Raw genomic sequence first — 19,775 nt, 5'->3', positions numbered from 1 at the left:
CACCTTTCAATAAAGGCCATGTTGTACCTTCCTTTTCATCGGTGGTAGCATTTTTCACAGGTGTCATCAGCCATGTCCAAACGTTTGCTGGTCTTTGTCTCCAGGAAGCCATTCACTGACTTTGTTTGGAGGTGTGAAAATCTGTGGGAGGTGGGATTGGTGCATTATGAAGGCATCATGACAGTTTCCAGGATAGAGAGATTGCACAGATATGAATGAAAACTTTCTGATAGTCACATAGCAGCTGCTTGTTGGTAGAGTGAAATCCATTTCAATTAATAAATACCACTGGTTGATTGGAGGGAGTCTTGCGTGTGTGCAGCCTTTGACTTACTATACTTGTAGGAATCCAGCCACTGCAGCATATGCAAGAGCCCTCTTTTTCTAACTAGCCTCATCAGCAACAAAATGGACATAGGTAACAGTCCTGGCAAATATGGCATCCATCACCTGGGAGATACAGCTAGTGCATTCAGATTCTGCAGATATCACCAGCAGATATCTGAAAGGAACGTAAAGTAAATAAATCAAGGACTGTGGTGACCTTGATGGCGTCTTTTAGTATGTGCCTGCCTGGCCCACTAGGAAGCAGGTTGACCACTATCTGCCGTGGAAGTTTGAACCTCCTGATGCACAGCTGCATTTAAGGAAGCCAGCTCCTCTTGCTCCTGAGAATGCTGGTGCTGCTTCACTTCTTCATCAAAGCCCTAATAGAGAGCTACATGTTGTCATGAAGGCCTGACAACAGGGAAGTAAAGATCAAGATTAATAAAATTCAAGGTAGCAGGAAAGTTGAAAATCACTTGTGAGGCAGTGAAAACACATTAGAACCATAGAACAATAGCATAGAAGGGGGGCATTTGGCCCATCTTGTCCATGCCAATACAAAGACCATTTCTAATCCCATCTTCCGGCACATGGCCCATAACCCTGCAACTTGCAGCACTTAAGGTGCAAATCCAGATACTTTTTAAATGAGTTTAGGGTCTCTGCCTTCACCACCAACTGAGGCAGCGAATTCCTCATGACCCCTCTAATCCTTCTGCCACTTAGCTTGAATCTGTGACCCCTGATTTTTGAACTCTGCCAAGGGAAACACGCTTATCTACTCTCTCCCTACCCCTAATAATTTTGTATACCTCATTCTCAGAACAAAGCATGTGAGCCACTGCCTCCCCTGTAGATGTACCATACTTGGATTTCCAGAAGACATTTTAAGGTTTCACATCAAAGATTATTGTGGAAAGTAAAAGCTCATGGTGGAGGTGGAGGGTAACATATTAGCATGGATAGAAGGTTGATTGTCTGACTGGCAGAAAACAAAGAGTATGCATAAATGAGTCTTTTTCTGATTGGCAGGATGTAATGGTGGATTCCCGCAGTGGTCTGTGCTGGGGCCTCAACTTGTTACAATTATTTTAATGACTTAGATGATGGGAGTGAAGGCAAATTTGCAAATTACACAAAGATAGCTAGGAAAGCTTGTTTTGAAGAGGAAATAAAGAGGTAGCAGACCGATATAGAAAGGTTGAGCGAGTGGACAAAAATTTGTCAGATGGAGTATAATGTAGGAAAATGTGGAATTGGAATCCCATCCATTATGTTAGATGGCCAAAAGGAGGCAAGCGAGGTGTGGAGATGAAGTGTAGGGAGGGTCTAGATTTTCTAGTCCACAGGGTTAAACAAATTGAGATTTTTCCTTGGAACATTTAATTTCTTCGCGTAAACATCCATTTCTATTTATTTTTTATGTGTAATTTGTTGCTAAGGCCGCTACTATTAATTAAAAACTGTTTAATGTTTAATGGTGAAAACAAGTTCTAATGCGAAGAAATCAAGAAACATCACAATCTGAGCACTGGCTGAGATGTTTTCTATGCTTCACCTTCTTACTAAAATGTGTGCCATTTTAAATGTTAAGCTACTGAAATATCTTTTAAGTTTTGCTTTTTACCCAGGATTTTAAATGAAGTTTATAAAAACAAATTTTAAAATTCCAATTTACAGCCACAACTGTTTTAGCACCATTTAAAGATAACTGAAAGCTTTAGTTGCTATGAACTGAAGTAATTTAAATTGTATACTCTTTTAGAAATAATTGTTGGGGTGCTTATCAGTATCGGAAGAAACCTTGTATAAAATTATGTTAGGCAGCAGTGTGCAATGGCAGATCAAACTGTAGGGTTTGTTGTTCTAATTATATTTTAGCTATGGATCCTGGTATGCAACAGTGCAAATTGAGTTAATTTAAGATTAGGCATAATGGTTTGATTGACAAATAATAGTAAATACTGTTATTTTGTACCAGAGAAAGATCACTCCAACTGTTGATGAAGCATAAATGTATGGGAAGAAAATAATTATCTGCAATAATAGAAATATTACTTCAACCAGAGGACAAAAAGCAGTTGCAATGGACTTTTGATGATCAGTAGTAACAATCTGAACTATTATCTTGTAAATAATAATGCCTACTGTTCTTTGGGTTGTAGCCAATAAGCAACAATCTAACCCAGTTAAGATTTATCTAAAGTAAGTTTCCAGTTAAGGCTGGAAACAGTATTAACATTGTTATTTCATTTAACATCTGAGTAAAGAAAAAAACATCACACTGCTTTGTGAGAATGCTATTTATTAAAAATCTGGCTAACACTTTCATTTACAAATATGTTTTATCCTAATCAAGTAAGATACTGCACTATTATTCTTTAGTGCTTATTTTTTACTGAGCCCATATAGTGTAATTAGTTTCTCAGGAAATGAGAAGTTCATGTTTTGAAACCAAAAAATAAAGTTAACATTAGCAGTGGCAGACAGACATAGACCACACAACAATTCTTGTATTGCTCACTAGGGAAAACGGAAATTAAGAGTGATGTTTAAAAGTTTAAAAGTTGAAGCAGTTTATTCATTTAATTTGTGCAATATGTGTGGTCTGAGATTTTTTTAATTTAGCAATTCATGTGTAATATTACATGTGGAGAATAATTTGCAAAACATTAACAATAAAACTACATTTATTCTACCCAATAAACTAATTAAGTAAACCTATTCATTTACTTGGAGTAACCAAGATACTATTCTTGGGCTCAACATCTGAGATCACTACTACTTTCCCCATCACCTGGAACCTGGGGTGAGCCTTTATGTGGGCAATGTCCAGGTAATTTGTAGCAAGTCCAAAAAATTAACAGAAAACCTTATTTACTTTATTTAATTTACCGGTTATATGAGAGGCATCCTAGTGGTCTTAACTCTAGGCATAGAGTAAATGTTTTGTTAGACAGTGACTTAGGCTACAAAATACTAAAGATTAATAACCAGCAAATGTGTAAGTGGAAAAGTAATGACGAACTGTAAATTTAGAGTGGTTATATAATTAACTATTCATTCTTAGAATATGCAACATAAGTCATAATGTATTAAACAGCAATTTAAAACCCATTTGTCTCAATGTGCCCTGTGTAGAAATATTTGCTGCTGATGCATGTTTGCTGTTTAGTGTTTTTATATTCCTCTAATGACTTTAGATGACTAGTCCACTTGAATCATAGAATCCCTACAGTACAGAAAGAGGCCATTTGCCCATCGAGTCAGAAAACAGGACAAAAAACACTTATTGAAAAATGTAAATTATTGGTTATTTGATAATGTTGTAGTCAATATTAAGCTTTTAATTAGAAATAAAATGTTTTAATACTTCGTATAAAAATCTAAAGTAAAACAATAAGGTCTTGGACAGAAATCACACAGAACTCCAGTTAAAATTGGATAGTTTCGTTATAAACTCCATCTATCTCTAATATTTAGATGCAACCAACAATAACCACATGAATTTAATAGTGCCTTTAATGTAATAGTGTGAGTGAGACAGAGGTTTGAAAAAGTGCATCATGTACTGTTCACAACTAAGGCCATAAATTGTAAAGAAACATTCATATGCATCTGTCTTCTTTGAGATAAACATCTATCTTTTAAAGTGCAGTGTTTTGATTTGAGTTCTGTATAAAATTACATGACTAATATTTTTGTGAAAGCTGTGACTATTCCAAAAATTATTTAACTAAATCATGTTGTACTAAAATAACAGAATCAGGTTTGTTACTCTGAATTTAAAACTTTTAACTTTGTCTTTCAGGTGTATAGACAAGACTGTGAAACCTTTGGCATGGTTGTTCAGATGCTTATTGACAAAGACCCATCATTGGAAAATACAATACAGTTTTCACTAAGAGAAAATTTGCGTGAGATAGGTGAACGTTGCATTGAAGAACTGAGAAAGTTCATCATCAATTATGATTCCGCTCCTGGAGAGCACACAAAAAACTTATAATTTTACAGCTGGAGTCCATGATAAACTGCATTTGTTCCCAAGCCCATTTTTTATAACAATTGTAACCATTAGTTTACATGTCCATTGTTCTGAATTTAGCAACAGAAATGAAATGTTGTTTAAGTATATTTAAACTTATGGTCTAAGTTGGAACTGCAAAATATATGTTTAAATGTATGATGGGCAATAAAGTAAGTCTATATTGACCTCAATAGTATAATCCTTACATAATAGTATTTGTAATTGGGTGTGTATTTCTGAGATCAATATGGGTTGAATTCTTAAAGAGTTTCTTAGTGTAAATGAACCATGTAGAATATTTCCAATGGAAAAACTTAAGGGAATATCCTAGGGTCAAGATCTATAGTAGTCTCTTATTTGACTGCTTGTGAGAAGTTCACCACCAATCCAGTTAGAAAAATAAAGTTTGAGAGAATATGGTGGTTAACATCTTCTGTGTTATCTGTGAATGGGTACTGAAAAGTTAAGGGGGAAAAAGTGGTACTTTGGGTTCCTGATGACTCACTGAGGAACATGTTTTTTTAAAATTCATTTGTGGGACATGGGCATCACTGGCTGGCCAGCATTAATTGCCCATCCCTAGTTGCCCATGAGCCAAGTGGTTTGCTAGGCCATTCCTGAGGGAAGTTGAGAATCAAACACATTGCTGTGGTTCTGGAGTCACATGACCAGGTAAGGACAGCCGATTTCCCTCCCTAAAAGATATTAATGAACCAGATGGGTTTTGTCCGACAATTGACAAGTTTCATGGTCATCAGTAGATTTTTAATTCCAGATTTCTTTATTGAATTCCACCATCTGCCGAGGCAAGGTTCGAACATGAGCTGAGTTTCTGGATTAAAAGTCTAGCGATAAATACCACTAGGCCAACGCATCCCCTTGTGTTACCCACTGTGGTTGTGATCTGTACAGAGCAAGAGGAATCTTTGATTTGTAATTTGTGTTGAATTGGCTGGAACAACAGTAGGCCATCTATGTATGGCCTTGGAACTTAGAGCTGCAGAGAGACAAACCAGGATTCTTACTTTTTGACTATATTCACTGTTGTCAGAAAATGCATGCGAGGATACCAAATGTAGCAAACTCTGATTTAACAAGGACGCCCTCAACTGCAAAATGATCTGTGAGACTCTCTCTACGACTGCACGTGAAGAATGGACACTTTGGTAAGAAGCATGAGAGCTCTTGTACATAGGCAGGTATCCAGCAGCCAGTATACATAAAAATGCCTGATGTTAAAGCTATTATAATTCTAGAGTATTCCTTTAAGTGAGCTTTGTTTTTTTATACTTGAAACGTTGCAATTCTCAATAATTTATTAATTTTTGATATCACTTCCTCCATCAATTTGAATGAACAATTTATCAGCCACATAATACAAAATAATCTGTTTCTTAATAGGGAAACTTTTTGTTATACAGAATAATCTACTTTGTGTTGTGGAGAAATCCAACTTGTAACCCAGAAGACCAACTATAGCATTAGAAATTACATTTATCTAAATTTACGATTTTCCAGTTTTATCATCAACGTTACCTATTAGATTTCTGCACTGAGAAGCTTTTTATTTGTAATTAAAGTATTGGAATTTTGTATAAATTTAAAATTGTTCATAATGGGATTTTGTTTTCAGTATTGAAGTGATAGAGGGATTATTGTGTTAGCACAAATCAAACTTGATGCATCCAGAGATGACAAGAGGCATGTGAAGAAACATAGAAATTTTAATGTTCAATCTTGGGTCATTATTAAGGAAAGAGCACTCTAATTGACCTTTTTTCTTTTTATGTACTGCAGGGTGTAAAGCATTATGATTTTTCAAAAATATATTCACGAGTTTTAGTGGGCATTGGGGTGTTCAAATTGTCCTGTTACCTGTAGAGTTTGTTAAAATCCAATTTGACTGTTGGAATCAAAGTATCTTTATTGTGATCTGTAGGGGTGCTTTATAAAATAAATTTGCACAGTCACAACCCAGTTCTTAGTGTATGGGTGTCCACAGCACAATACTGACTATAACATGGCATAAGGTGACCATTGTACTCAGTTTAGAAGAGTAGCCGAAGATTGGGCTAATAATTCATTCTTGGAGCAGAAGGGCTGTTACTCATGATCTGTTTCCATCTTATGCTCATTTTTGTATTAGAACAATTGAAGGAGGCATTGAGCAGAAACAAGGGAATATGTTTTGCTCTGCACGCAGCATTGAGAAGATCCTTTTAATTAATTTAGAAGGTTGAAAATGTAATTTTTCTTTAATGGTGCTACATATTCCGAAGTAACTGAAAGGGAACAGGATAAAGGTGTAATAGAATCAACTTAACGGATTGTTTTAAGTGCTTTATGTTGATCATTCATTCATGTGTGCTCTGCTTGAACACATGTCCTTGGCACGTTGTTTGCTGATGCTTCAAACTGAGCTGTTTCTTGGAGCAGTGTTTTGCCATTGCCCTCCACTCTATGGCCTTAATTTTTCCCTCAGTATATGCATGTGATTGGCGGGCCTAGAAACATGTCAATTCCATTCCCACTTGAGATTGGCAGCCCACAGCAATCACGTGCTAGCTGGCCAATTAACAGCCAGTCAATGTGAAATTAATTTTCAGAGGAGGTGGGGGTCCACTTCAGTAGAATTAGCTGTGGGCATGGGGTTTACATAGAAACATAGAAAAACTACAGCACAAAACAAAACAGGCCCTTCAGCCCCACAAGTTGTGCCGAACATATCCCTACCTTTTAGGCCTACCTATAACCCTCCATCCTATTAAGTCCCATGTACTCATCCAGGAGTCTCTTAAAAGACCCTATTGAGTTTGCCTCCACCACCACTGACGGCAGCTGATTCCACTCGCCCACCACCCTCTGTGTGAAAAACTTCCCCCTAACATTTCCCCTGTACCTACCCCCAGCATCTTTAAACCTGTGTCCTCTCGTAGCAGCCATTTCCACCCTGGGAAAAAGCCTCTGAGAGTCCACCCGATCTATGCCTCTCAACATCTTATATACCTCTATTAGGTCTCCTCTCATCCTACGTCTCTCCAAGGAGAAAAGACTGAGCTCCCTCAGCCTATCCTCATAAGACATGCCACTCAATCCAGGCAACATCCTTGTAAATCTCCTCTGCACCCTTTCAATCTGTTCCACATCCTTCCTGTAATGAGGCGACCAGAACTGAGCACAGTACTCCAAGTGGGGTCTGACGAGGGTCTTATATAGCTGCATCATTATCCCCGGACTCCTAAACTCAATCCCTCAATTGATAAAGGTCAGTACACCATACGCCTTCTTAACCACCTGCGGGGCCGATTTTAGAGTCCTATGGACCCGGACCACAAGGTCCTTCTGATCCTCTACAGTTTCAAAGCACAAGGTAGAGAAGTTTATGGAGTGAAATTCTGGAAGAGAGGGCCATGGATCTTGAAATTTAATTTTTTCATTGGAGATTGAAAGACAGGAGGAATTTGGTCAAGGAATAGGGCAATGTCATCTGTAGCTGCAAGCCATGGAAGAAGATTTGGAAATGGCTGTAGCAAGCTATCCCTCGCTACTCTGATGACTGTTTGGATGAGTGCCCACAGGCAGTGATGCCCCCACATCTGACCAGCAGCTGGAGGGTCAAACAAAAGACACGGGTACAATGCCGGAAGAGGGTCAATTACCTTCTCTGCTCTGCAAGGGTGAGTAATGAAGCCCATTGTCACCTTGAATCAATGTTTATGTGTAAGCTTCCATTTGGGGGGGGGGCTTGAGGGTGTAAAGCTGCAAGCTAAAGTTGGTACATTTTCCTGTGTCCTCGAAGGCTGCCTGGGTCTATATGCTGTTAGGTGAAAGGTCCTAGAAATACTCTGTTATAAAAGTGGTGTCTTTATGACGCATGCAGGGAGCCAATGTTGGATCATCCAGGTGCTTCTCCAACGAGATTCAAATGAACACAGTTTATATAGGTTTTCGTTATCAGTTACAACTTAATGGTATTAAGTAGGCAAAGGCCTCCGCATAATACCCTCTGATAATTGTGTTCTTGTAGAGTAATTGCAATGCAGGAACTTGATATTGTCCCTCCAGAGACAGTAAATAATGTATGTATATTCTGCACTGAGGTAGTTTGGGACAATTAGACAATGTCACAATGACCTTCCCCATTTCTTATTTAGATTATCCTGTGCATTATTTGTGTATCTGGCCCCTCTTGAGACAGTAAAGAATATGTGTGTATATTGGCACCCCAACTGCTGGTCCTAACCAACACTCGAAAATAAATCAAAACTCTACACCTACATAGGAAAACAAAGGTAGTTTTAAGGGATTTATATTTGCATAAGAAATAAGGTATAGATTTAAGTGAGTTTAATTTAATGTTTCTGTGGAAGGAAGGTAAAACCTATAGTTAAATTCATGCTGGACAAAGGTGTTTGCATGTGTGGGGTTGGTTTCAATTCCAACTGTTATTCTATTATTGCTTAGAGAGGGCTATGGTATGAAGAGGAAATAGGCCAGAAGATGTATGTGTGTCTTGCTTAGCAACTGAAGACCCTTTTGAGGGGACAAAAAAACTTTTTTGTTCTTAGTTTAGCTGAATTTGATTGCAGTTGAAAACAAGACACCAGGGAGTGAGCATCTCTCGACTCTGCCAGGAGAAAGGCTGAACATGATGGGAGCTGCAAAGAGGCAAGCTTCCCAAATAACCAGTTACTGTCCCGATAACCAGGGATTTAGGACAGAAAGAATGTCTTAAGATGACTGAAATTAAGAGAACAGAGACAAAATTATTATTGAGAATAATTCAAGGAAGAGTAAACGAATTGTTCGGAATTGGAGACAATTGCAGTAACCAGATATAATGTAGGAAAGCAGACTTCAGAGGTAAATCAAATCTGATGCTATTTTAATAGCACCTGGGAATTGCAAGTTAAAGCAATTGTGAATAGTTTGTACAGTAGTCGTGACAAATCCTAAAGGGGGTAGTGTAAAACCTGGACTGGATATCAGAATGCAAACCGCTGATGGAAGGCATTATTGCGAAAGGAGATTTTAAAGCATGCTTTTGGAGAGTGGAGTTCGGAAGCACCCATGTGTCAATCATCTGGGGAATTCTGAGGAGACATCCACAAACATTCAATTAGGGTTTAGAGTGGAGAGTGTTTTTGACCACAATCATCTTGTGTGCCTAAACGCGGCTTTGTGTTACTGAGACCATTGTAGTTTAAGATGTACTTTGTAATCCATGTTAATCTTAAATGTGCGTATTTGTAAAATAAGGGACAGTAAAGGAGTATTGTATCATCATCCCAATTTTTAAAAATTTAATACATTTTTTTTCTTTGTTAATTAATTAGTGGACCTGTGACTCTATTCCTTCACATTTTATTTTTTAAAAGTTAGTTTTTTGAGCCAGGGTTCCATTCTGGGATCTTTCCAGCTGGGAACGTAACCACAGGTCAGGAGTGGACACACATTAGTTGGGGGAGGGTCTCAAAAATAGAGGTTAATGTGTGAAAGACTGCCAGGTGACTTCCATTAATCCTTTGTTTTTTACTTACGGAAATATTTGATTGGCATGCCCAATTGCACAATCTAATTGAAGTCACCTACTCTGAATCTGAAATGCTCATGGATGCTTACACTTGCTTTCCCACCATCAGAGGGATCATCTTTAAAACCAGCTTATGATCCGGCAAGGCCCTCCATTAACATCGTAGGGGAAGGAACCGTCAGATGCACTGGCACCATATCTTTACTCTGCATCTTGCAACATCTCAGCTACAGGCATTTGGTGGGTTTGAGCACTCCAGCAAAAATGGTTGCACATACTGGGGAAGGTGTGTCACATTTGCTTGAGGAGCTGTTGGAGACTGAGAGTTCCCAGATCTTTGACAATCGAAGGATGCTGAGCCTAGGCAGATGATGAGCCTCTGGAGTTATCTACAGGTAGCAGATAAAGGATGTACGTGGAGATCTGGCAGAAATTCCTGAGGGTTTGCATGCCATGGTTCAACAAATGGAGAAGTTCATGTGGAGTATGAGCACTGAGTTGACCCTTTTCTCTGAATGTACAGTATCCTCCATTGAGAGGTTAGCAACTGTTATGGAGCGCCAGCTCCAGGAACTCGATCAGGCATTTCTGGGAAATGTGTTCAGTCCTGCGAGTCCAAATACTGGCAGTAACATTAGCAGGGCACAGCCAATGTGAGAGACAGATGAGGCACCTAGTGACTGCTGGCTGCTTGTCCATCTAAGGTGAACAGGGAGGTACAAGCAAATCTCATTTGATGGAAGACCTGCAGCGCCATGCATCTTGGGGCTCTTCTCAAGGTGCTTCCAATGATGACAGTCGCCACATTGCCAGTGACCATTGCATCTGAACTAAAACTTAACTGAAAGGATCTTATTGCTAATCTCTTTATGGTCCAGTTGAAATCAAATATCTATATTTGTGGTACACAATATTTGTATACTGACACACAACTTTAATTTTATCCTCTTTCCTGAAAATGCGGTGTTGTGTCACAGGAATTGACAAACCTCGAAGAGATTATGCTTCATGTGTAAGCCAAACAGTATGTAATGACAGAGGAGTGTTCTACCAGTGTGCAGGACTCTCCCACTCTGTTGGGGCCCTCACAGGCACCAGCGACCAGAAGACAGCCACCAGAGATATCAGGGTCAGCAGCCTGTCTCCAATGCAGCTGCTGGCGACTGGGGAGCACCAAGATGTAGCGCTTACAAGCAATTCATGAAATCCCTGTAAACACAAGGGATATCATGGGTGAGGTCTTTTTCATTATCACTTGTCTCGTGTTTTACTTTGCTGTCACACATCACTGTATTAAAATGTAGTCTCATGTCACGGGTCCTTGTATTTTCTGTGTCAGTAAGATAAAAGGCCTTCAACTCATCGCTCATAGTGATTGGGCATGATAGTTTCTTGATCAAGAGGGCTTCATGAGCTCTGAGAAATAATATAACTGCATCTTTCCAATGATTTGACTTTGGCAGCATACTGGAAGCTCCCTTGAATCAAGGCATCCCTGGTCTTCCTAGCTTCCAAATGTTGCCTCATTGCTGGGTCATCATCATGACCATGTGGCTGAGCAGGTTCTTTCTCGAAGGAGGAAGGAAAGAGCCTTTAATGGTTCTTTGATCTCAAGCAGACTGCCAACATTAGGGAATGTTCGCCCAGTATAATATCACAATGTACTATGAAGACATTGGGAGCGCTCACATAGGTGATGTAAAATTTAGGCCCATATAGCCAAATAGGTGTCAAAATATAAATAACTTAACATGTCTTGTTGTGAAATCAACATTGACCTCATTTTAAAGATGTTGTATAAAAGAGAAGGGTGAAATGAGCTGATCTCAGTTGAAGCTCCAGTAGATGCATAACAATTGACTTCTGTACCCCTGGGCAGATGGAGGAAAGATTAGTTCTGATGCATAGCCAACTACCTATGTGGAAAGGCAAAAGTCAGGATGAGGAGGAGATCTAATCAGTCATGATACTTAAATGATACTGTTTGGCTTACACATGAAGCATAATCTCTTAGATTACACTGAGGGAGAATTTAGCATGGCCAATGCACCTAACCAGTACATCTTTTGGACTGGGAGGAAACTGGAGGACCCGGAGGAAATCCACGCAGACATGGGGAGAACATCAGACTCTACAAAGACAATGCCCAAGTCAGGAACTGAACCCAGGTTCCTGGTGCTGTGAGGCAGCAGTGCTAACCACTGTGCCACAGTGTTTTTCTTGGAGAAAAGAAGGCTGAGGTGGTAGATGTATTCAAGATCCTGAGGGGTATGGACAGGGTAAATAGTGAGAAACTGTTCCCACTCCACGGTGTCAAGAACTAGAGGGCACAGATTCAAAATAATTGGTAAGAGAAATAAATGTTTTGCGGGGGAAAAAAATCATTCACCACAAGGTTGTTGGAGTATGGAACAAACTTCCTGAGAGGGTGATGGAAGCTAGTTCAGTCAAGGTATTTAAAAGGGAATTGGATTGCTATCTGAAAAGACAGAATGTGAAAGGTAATGGGGATAAGGTAGGGGAGTTGGACTCGGTAAAATGCTCTTTCAGTGAGCCAGTGCAGACTCAATGGGCCAAATGGCCTCCTGCACTAAAGATCCTGTGAAGTTACCTGTTTCCTATGCAAGATGACATCTGTGCACTTGGTCAATATAATTATGTTGATGTAGTGTACTCTTCAGCCATTTGAAAATTATCCAAGAATGTTTGGGTGTTTTGCCTGGCAATTTCTAAAAAAAATTCCTTCACTTCCTATGCATAGCATGCTATTGCCACTTGCCCTGATGACACTGGGAAAAAAAAACATTTTGGGTGGATTTTCTGGCCGTGCTAGCCCCAAGGCCGGAAATTCCCACCCAAGGTCAACAGACCTTTGCACAGTCTGCCCCTGCCTGCTACAATTCCTGTGGTGGACAGGACGGGAAATTCAGCCTTTTGTCTCTGGATGAAAACATTAAAATACCAATTTACTGAACCGTTGCACACTTGTGTTAAATTATTACATTTCTTTGTGTTGTGTGCGATGGATGGATATACTCCCTTAGAAAAGCATAAGAATTAGGCGCAGGAATAGGCCATTTGGCCGCTCAAGCCTTCTCCGCCATTCAATATGCCAGTAGCGGCAAGAGTGAAGCGAGTGGAGGGGTCTCAATCAAGTGGATGTTTGGACAGCAGCGTAGCAAATGAAGTAAAGTGTATTATTTTGTTAAATAGATTTGAGAAGCTTTAGTTATTTCTTTGTATCTTAAAATACAAGTAAGAAACGTAAATTAATATTTTGAGTTCTAACATTGGCATTAACTTAAAAAAGAAAGGGAGAAATTAACATACTGAGATTACCTGCTTTAAACATTTTTTTTCTATCCAAACCTCAATTTCCTTTCCCAAGGGCTATGAGTAGCAGAAGGTCAATATTGCAACACTGTTGCATCCCTCGATCTTGAGGAGGAATGTAACTTCATTACTCAGATTTCTAACAACTGAGAATCATGGAATACTAATACAAAGAAGGAGGCTGTTTGGCGCAACGGGATTGCAATGTCTCTTTTGAGATGAACTTTCGACATCATGTTTGTGTCATCGCTATAAGACCACTTGTCCCATTGCCATAACATTGCCTCGCTTTGCCCTGTCTCAGCTCATCTGCTGCTGATAGATTCATTCATGCCTTTGTTATCTACAGATCTGATTATTACAATATACTCCAGACTGGCTTCCCACATTCTACCCTCTGTAAACTTGAGGTCATCCAAAACTTTGCAACCTGTATCTTAACTCACAGCAAATACTGTTTTGCCATCACCAGTGTGTTTGCTGACTTACATTGATTCACGGTCAAGCAACATCTTGATTTTAAAATTCTCATCCATATTTTCAAATCATTCCGTAGCTTCGCCTCTCAATGGGTGCAATTTCCCTGACCCTTGCGCTGCTCGAATAGTGCAGTGGGCTGGGAAATGTCAGCGAGGAGCCTATAGTGGGAGTTGTGACCGGCGTCCAGCCGATTGCGACTTTCCCAGGCCCTTTAATGTAATCAGCCTTGACCGGACATCAGTGCAAGGCTGATTACCATATGGAAATCTGAATTTCCGGCACTGCCCACTGGGCTTCGGGCAGTGCCAAGGGGGTGGGAGTCATTGGGACACTGGCGATCAGGAGGTCGATGGTGAAGTTGGGGAGGGGGAGGAGGGATGGCAGTGCGCATGTGTCGATCTCCCTACTGACAGATTGGCGCATGTGCAGTGGCCCGCTCAGCAAGCTGATGCCGGCCTCTCGGGTGGGATTACCCCCCCCGCCCCTCACGTTAACAAGAGGAAGCTGCATTTAAACACGAGCGTTATACTCATAGCGAGAAGATGGTACTGCGAAGAGCAGCTCCACGGAGTGTTGGGATGACTGCTGGATGCCGTGGTGAGAGGAGGGCCACCACCTTTCCCCGTGATGGTCAATGACCATGGGGTTGGGCTGGCAATGGAGCTTGGGCAGCGGTGGCAGCGGCTGTCAGTGTCCAAGCACTGACACAGAGGATCGGCAGCCAGTGCAGCAAGAAAATGAGCTGCCTCATTTGGGCAGCAAGGATGAATGTCCATCCTGTGCTGTCATCAGGCACATATGTCACGTCTGGAATGTCCACGTCAATCCACTCCCTGGCCTTCCAGCACCTGAACCCACAGCATTTTCCTCCAATCCCTTTGGCACCCACTGTCACAACCCCTGCTTGTCAAGGCAGGGTCCTGATATACGCCACCCAATTGCATCCACCCCCAACACCCTGCACCCTTCCAGCCAATAGGTTTTCAATCCCCCCTCCTGTTCCCACAGGAGAAGATGGCCCATAACAGGAGGGAGCAGCATAAGATCAGCAGTGGGGTCCCCAATCTGTGTCTCCTGACACCCTTTGAGGAGCATGCCATGGAGTTCTGAGGGGTGGCTGAGAAAAGAACCGTGACCAACAGCCAGGTCGGCGTGTACCACAGAAGTAAGGAGCCACAAACCTTCATTCGTATGACCTATCTCAAGTAAGTTGTAATCTGCCCAGACACTTGTCCCTCCCATGTGTCTTCTTTTGCAGAGACAACCCCAATTAGGCTGGGAAATCAGGACTCAGCACTTCGGCTGTGACCGCCCCCCCTTTGATACCCCGAAGGGAAGGTCCAAGGATATCTTGAAGGAAAGCCCTGCAGAAAGCTCTGAGAAAACACGAGCAGCCGGTGGGAAAACCAGTGCATGGCAAGAATTGAGAAGAGTGAGGGAGAGAGTACCACGCCTGACAAGAAGCATGTGGACTGGGGGGACGAGGGGAGAGGGAGAGTATAGTGCAGGGTAAGAAGCATGTGGAGTAGGAGGAGGGTACAGTGCCTGGCAAGAAGCACACGGCGGGGGAGAGTACAGCTCTCCGTGGAACTCTCTGCTCCCAGAGTGCAGTGGAGGCAGAATTAAAACATTCAAGAAAGAAATAGATATGTTTCTGATGAAAAGCAGGATAAAGGGCTATGGGGAACAGGAGTGGAGTTGAGACCAGGATAAGATTAACCATGATCATGTTAACTGGCGGAGCGGGCCTGAAGGGATGAACTGCTTATTCCTGCTCCTAATTCCTATGTCCTATGACAGTTCTGAGCACTCAACACAGGCATCCACCATCCACCAACACAGATACAGTCACCTCGGTGGGACATGTTAGTGGTAATGCTTCTGGGGTACTTACTGGTGAGCACCACACAGCCATAGATGCACATCAGGTGGAGGCAGGAATATCCAAAGGCTCAAGCAGGTGGAAGACTGCCAGGGTCAAGGACACAGCTGGCCTCCAGCCAGATGCCAAGCTGCAAGGGATCAGTTCTCCCAAAACTGCTGGAGATGCAGAGGCAGAGTTAGGAATTGCAGAAGGGGCTGTCAGCAACATTCCAGCAACTGTACGGCTGTTTGGAGGAGTCCCACAGCCTTTAGGTGCCTTACGTGGTGTCGACATTGCGTGGCACCCAGGCCAACATTGCAATGGTGGTGACCGCAGTGGAAAGTTGGGGCAGGAAATGGTCACCTTGGGTGGCAGGGTCCAAGCTATGGCCGAGTCCCAGAAGATCAAGCCTGAGGGCCTTGGGGGCATGCTCAAGACATAGCAAGCCATAGCTTCGGGTCTCAAGAGCTTGGCCTGTTATAATGTAACTAATGATAACATTGGAATTTGTTATAATGTAACCAATGGTAACATGCTGTGAGGGTCAACTGACCCAGTAGACAATGTAACCAATGGCAAAATGATGTGGTGGTCAACTGACCAGCTGACCTGGTATAAATAGGAAGCAGATGGGGATTGTGGGGAGCTTGTGTGGCCCAGGATATGGCTTGAGTGTTGGTATAATGAAGTTTCTTTATTAAACCTTTTTCTTTGATTTACTTGATGAAGTTAGTTATTTTATTGCTTGCAACTGAAGTATCCTTACTGCCAGATGAACATGGTCCAGTTTCAGAGGGCACTTGCCAAGGGGCTCCAAAGCTTGGCCCAGTCTCAGGCAGCTATCGCTGAGGGGATCCAGAGATCGATCTAGATTCAGAGGACTATTGCTGAGGGCTTGCATACCATGGTGCAGACACAGTTGGGCCTCCAGGACTGGCAATGCTGGGTGATGCAGAGGCCTCTGGAGCTCACTGCAGCCCTCCAACTGTCCCATGGAATGCCCCAGGGGCCCATGGGCACCCCAAGGGAGGAAGAAGCGCTGGAAACCATGCAGGGCCTTCCACCCAGGAGACCCAGCCTTTTCTGACACACTGCACCTCACGGGCAACGGGCTGAACAGGGTGGCATAGCTGCATTCATGACCCCGGAACGTCAGCTGCGGGGGGGAACACAGCTGACCATCACCACTTCTGATGTGCATCTGGGGGCACCTAGTCGTAGTGGTAGGCCATGTAAGGTTTAGAACTTGTAGGGCATGGGTGAAGGCATGAACTAATTAGGGTTTTGGTAACTGTCAATTTCCAAATTCACTAATAAATGTTATTGCACTCCACAGCTGTGATTAACCTATCTATGATCTGCCTTCCACAGGGAGTCTTGTACCCCGACTGTACGCTTGGAGGCTCAGAGCATCATTCTGCGCAAGAGAGGCCCTTCGGCCTACCTCCTCCCTGGCATCATCAGCCATGGCCTCAGTGGGTGCCCCATGAACCATCCTGATAGTTTGGGGTGGCTCTTGAACAAGCTGAGCAGGATATAGCTGTTGAGCATGCTTCCTGGGCGGTGTGCGTATATTTGCATACTGTTAGCCAGGTGGTCACACACTAACTGCACTTTAAGGGAGTAGAACCCTTTCCGATTGATAAAGGGCATCCCTTGATCATATGGGGCCTGCATTCCGTCAACAGCCCCCTGCACATGGGGCATCCTAGAGATGGCGAAGCCTGAGCTCGGGCACCCTGTTGGGCCCAGGCCATGTTGAAATGGATGTAGTGGCCTGCCCAGGGACATAGGGCAGGAGAGACGGAGATAGTCCGTAAGGTTACCCATCTTGGGCTCCTCACTCTCATGATTTACCCATGAGTCTGAATGCTGCAAACCTGACACCATCCCCGGTGCTATGTGCCACCTCAATGGGCTGCCAACTGTTGGCATATCCTCGCCATGGCAGGCACAGGGTGTATAAAGGTGGCTGTGAGGGGGTCCCCTTTGGGAACCTTTGAACTATAGACATGATTGCAAGCACCTGGATATCTGGTGCCCTAGCTGCCAGGAATGGCTTGAAATTCAGACAGACAGTGGAAAAGCATCCTCATAACCTTCACGCGAAGGGTGGCCATTGTAGGGAGCACTGCAGAATTCATGCAGTGTGAGGAGCCGCGTTAGCACCTGCATGATTGGGCCAGGCTTGGCTCTTGTAACTGTTAGGAGGGCCTTAGATGGAATGTTAGCAATGAACCACAGAGCTTATCCAAGAGACAGATGGCAGGGCAACCAGAGCAACACTAGTGGGGTTGGGACTCGATCTCATATCCAATCCTTCGGGGGTCATTCAGCAACAAGAGAAATGTGTGCAACATGAGCCCCAAGCCAGCGGCAACCCCCGGCCTGAGGACCCCCAGACTGGCACGAGCCCCCCCCCCCCCCCCCGGCACTCTGCAAAACCCCCCCCCCCCCACATTCCACACCATGACAGTGGCTGAAACCCCACCCCCCACCACACCCCAGAGGTTGGTGCTCAGTGGTACCTCCTCACTCTCTGCTACTTCTGTGCCTGAACCACATTTATATATGTCCTAAATTTAAGCCTCATAACAGGGCCTTGAGTACATAATCCAGGTTGACGCTTTCTTAGTACTGTTTCCCAGAATCTCTGTTGCCTGCTGGTGTTAGGGTTAAGGCCATTTCCTTGGTACTTGAGAGGAATTTGGGTTGGGAGACAAGGCAGATTTGTAAGCCCACGCTCACCTTCGTTTCTGGGTTTTCCCACCTATCCTTGCCCCACAATGCAAAGGCATAAGCCACAAATATAACAAATTGATCACTTCTTTTCAACTTGTAAAAACACACCTCTATGAATAATTGCTGGATTGAAATCCAAGCTGACCTCTTGTTAGATTGATGGTAAAGATGGTCAATATTGTGTTTTGAGTCTTGAGGTGAACAAACATGAAACTTGCCAATGAGCAACAAGATGGAAAAATCAGCCAACAATATCATTGCAGCACAGGCCAGTGCAGGGCAGAATGAGCCAGTCCAGTACAGGAGCGAATGCTCAAATTAACGAGGTGCATATGCTGCCATTCAGTATATTTCGCAGAGTGTCATTCAGTTTGAAAATAGAAGTTTACTTCCTCTCACAAAATCAAAGAGGTTGTTGCCATAAATTCATGTGGATGGCATCATGTAAGTCCAAGTCCAATATCAGTGGCTTTGTCTGGCAGGATTCCGTTCTTTGTCCCAGAGACTTTCTAAAGGCCAGTCTTGAGAGCGACAGTAGTTACAGCTTTTTCAGACGATGTGGCATCTCTGGAAATTGGCAAGTTTAAGTCGTCAGATAACTCACCCATACTTTTGGATGAGAATGAACATGCAGTTTGCGCACTGCTCAATACTTAGAACTTTTAATAGTAAAATGACAAACGTTTTGCTAGCTTTGTGCTCTTGCCTTGCCTGTAATTTTGTGTTTTTGATGGCCAGAATGATAGTGTTGCTTCATATTGCTAAAGAAACTGATCTTAATTTTAAGCAGCTAATAAAGTGTCTAAAAGAGCACATTTTTGCACAGTCAATTCCACGTTTTTATCAGGTTCAAGTTCTGCAAAAATTGGATTCATCTTTTAATTATGAAGCCGCGTTTCTGATTTGTGGATTTCAAACAACACCTACTGTTCTTCCCTCTGCCCATTCCCCCCTCACAAAATCATAAACTCTCCCTCTTCGTGAACCCTCAACCCCATCACAAACTCCTCCTCCCTCCATGATGCAACTGGTCCTCACATACTCTCCTCCCTTCAGATTTACAACCCAAACACCTCATACACTCTCCTCTCCCACACTCTGACCCCCTTCCCCATATCCTCACATGGTTTCCTCCCAGCCCTTACACTCTGCATTCTCACTCTCAACGCTCACCTGGGGTCTTCACTCTTCAAGGCAGCTGATTCATTTGTTGTGGCTGCTATGCCTCTCCCTCGCCTTGGGGCATCGTCACAAGCCTATTGCTGATTGCTAGCCTGGACACATTCTGCTGCCAGCACAACCTAGTGCTCAGATCCTTGTGTCATAATTCAGGGTGTTGCGCACCTGTAGCTGGCCTGGGCCCATAAATACTGGCGCTGGCACCCATCGCAAACCTGCTCACCTGCTCGGCTCCTCGTGGCTTGATTTGGGGGGACGTTGCACACTGGGACGTTGCGTGCCAGTTGCTG

General features: G+C 42.8%; 1 protein-coding gene across 10 annotated transcripts in view; it reads left to right on the top strand.

Annotated features, from left to right (window-relative positions):
* pphln1 (periphilin 1) overlaps window positions 1-6,330 on the top strand; it is a 153,165-nt gene extending 146,835 nt beyond the window's left edge. For all 10 annotated transcript variants that reach the window (XM_078220208.1, XM_078220201.1, XM_078220199.1 and 7 more), the window contains one exon: window positions 4,139-6,330. In XM_078220208.1, coding sequence (XP_078076334.1) covers window positions 4,139-4,333 — 195 coding nt within the window. In that variant the 3' untranslated portion in view covers window positions 4,334-6,330. The remainder of the gene's footprint in view (window positions 1-4,138) is intronic.
* The last annotated feature ends 13,445 nt before the right edge of the window (window positions 6,331-19,775 follow it).

Source organism: Mustelus asterias, chromosome 9 (assembly GCF_964213995.1).
Source record: "Mustelus asterias chromosome 9, sMusAst1.hap1.1, whole genome shotgun sequence".
NCBI classification, from domain to species: Eukaryota; Metazoa; Chordata; class Chondrichthyes; order Carcharhiniformes; family Triakidae; genus Mustelus; species Mustelus asterias.
This window is presented reverse-complemented; position numbering and strand designations above follow the sequence as displayed.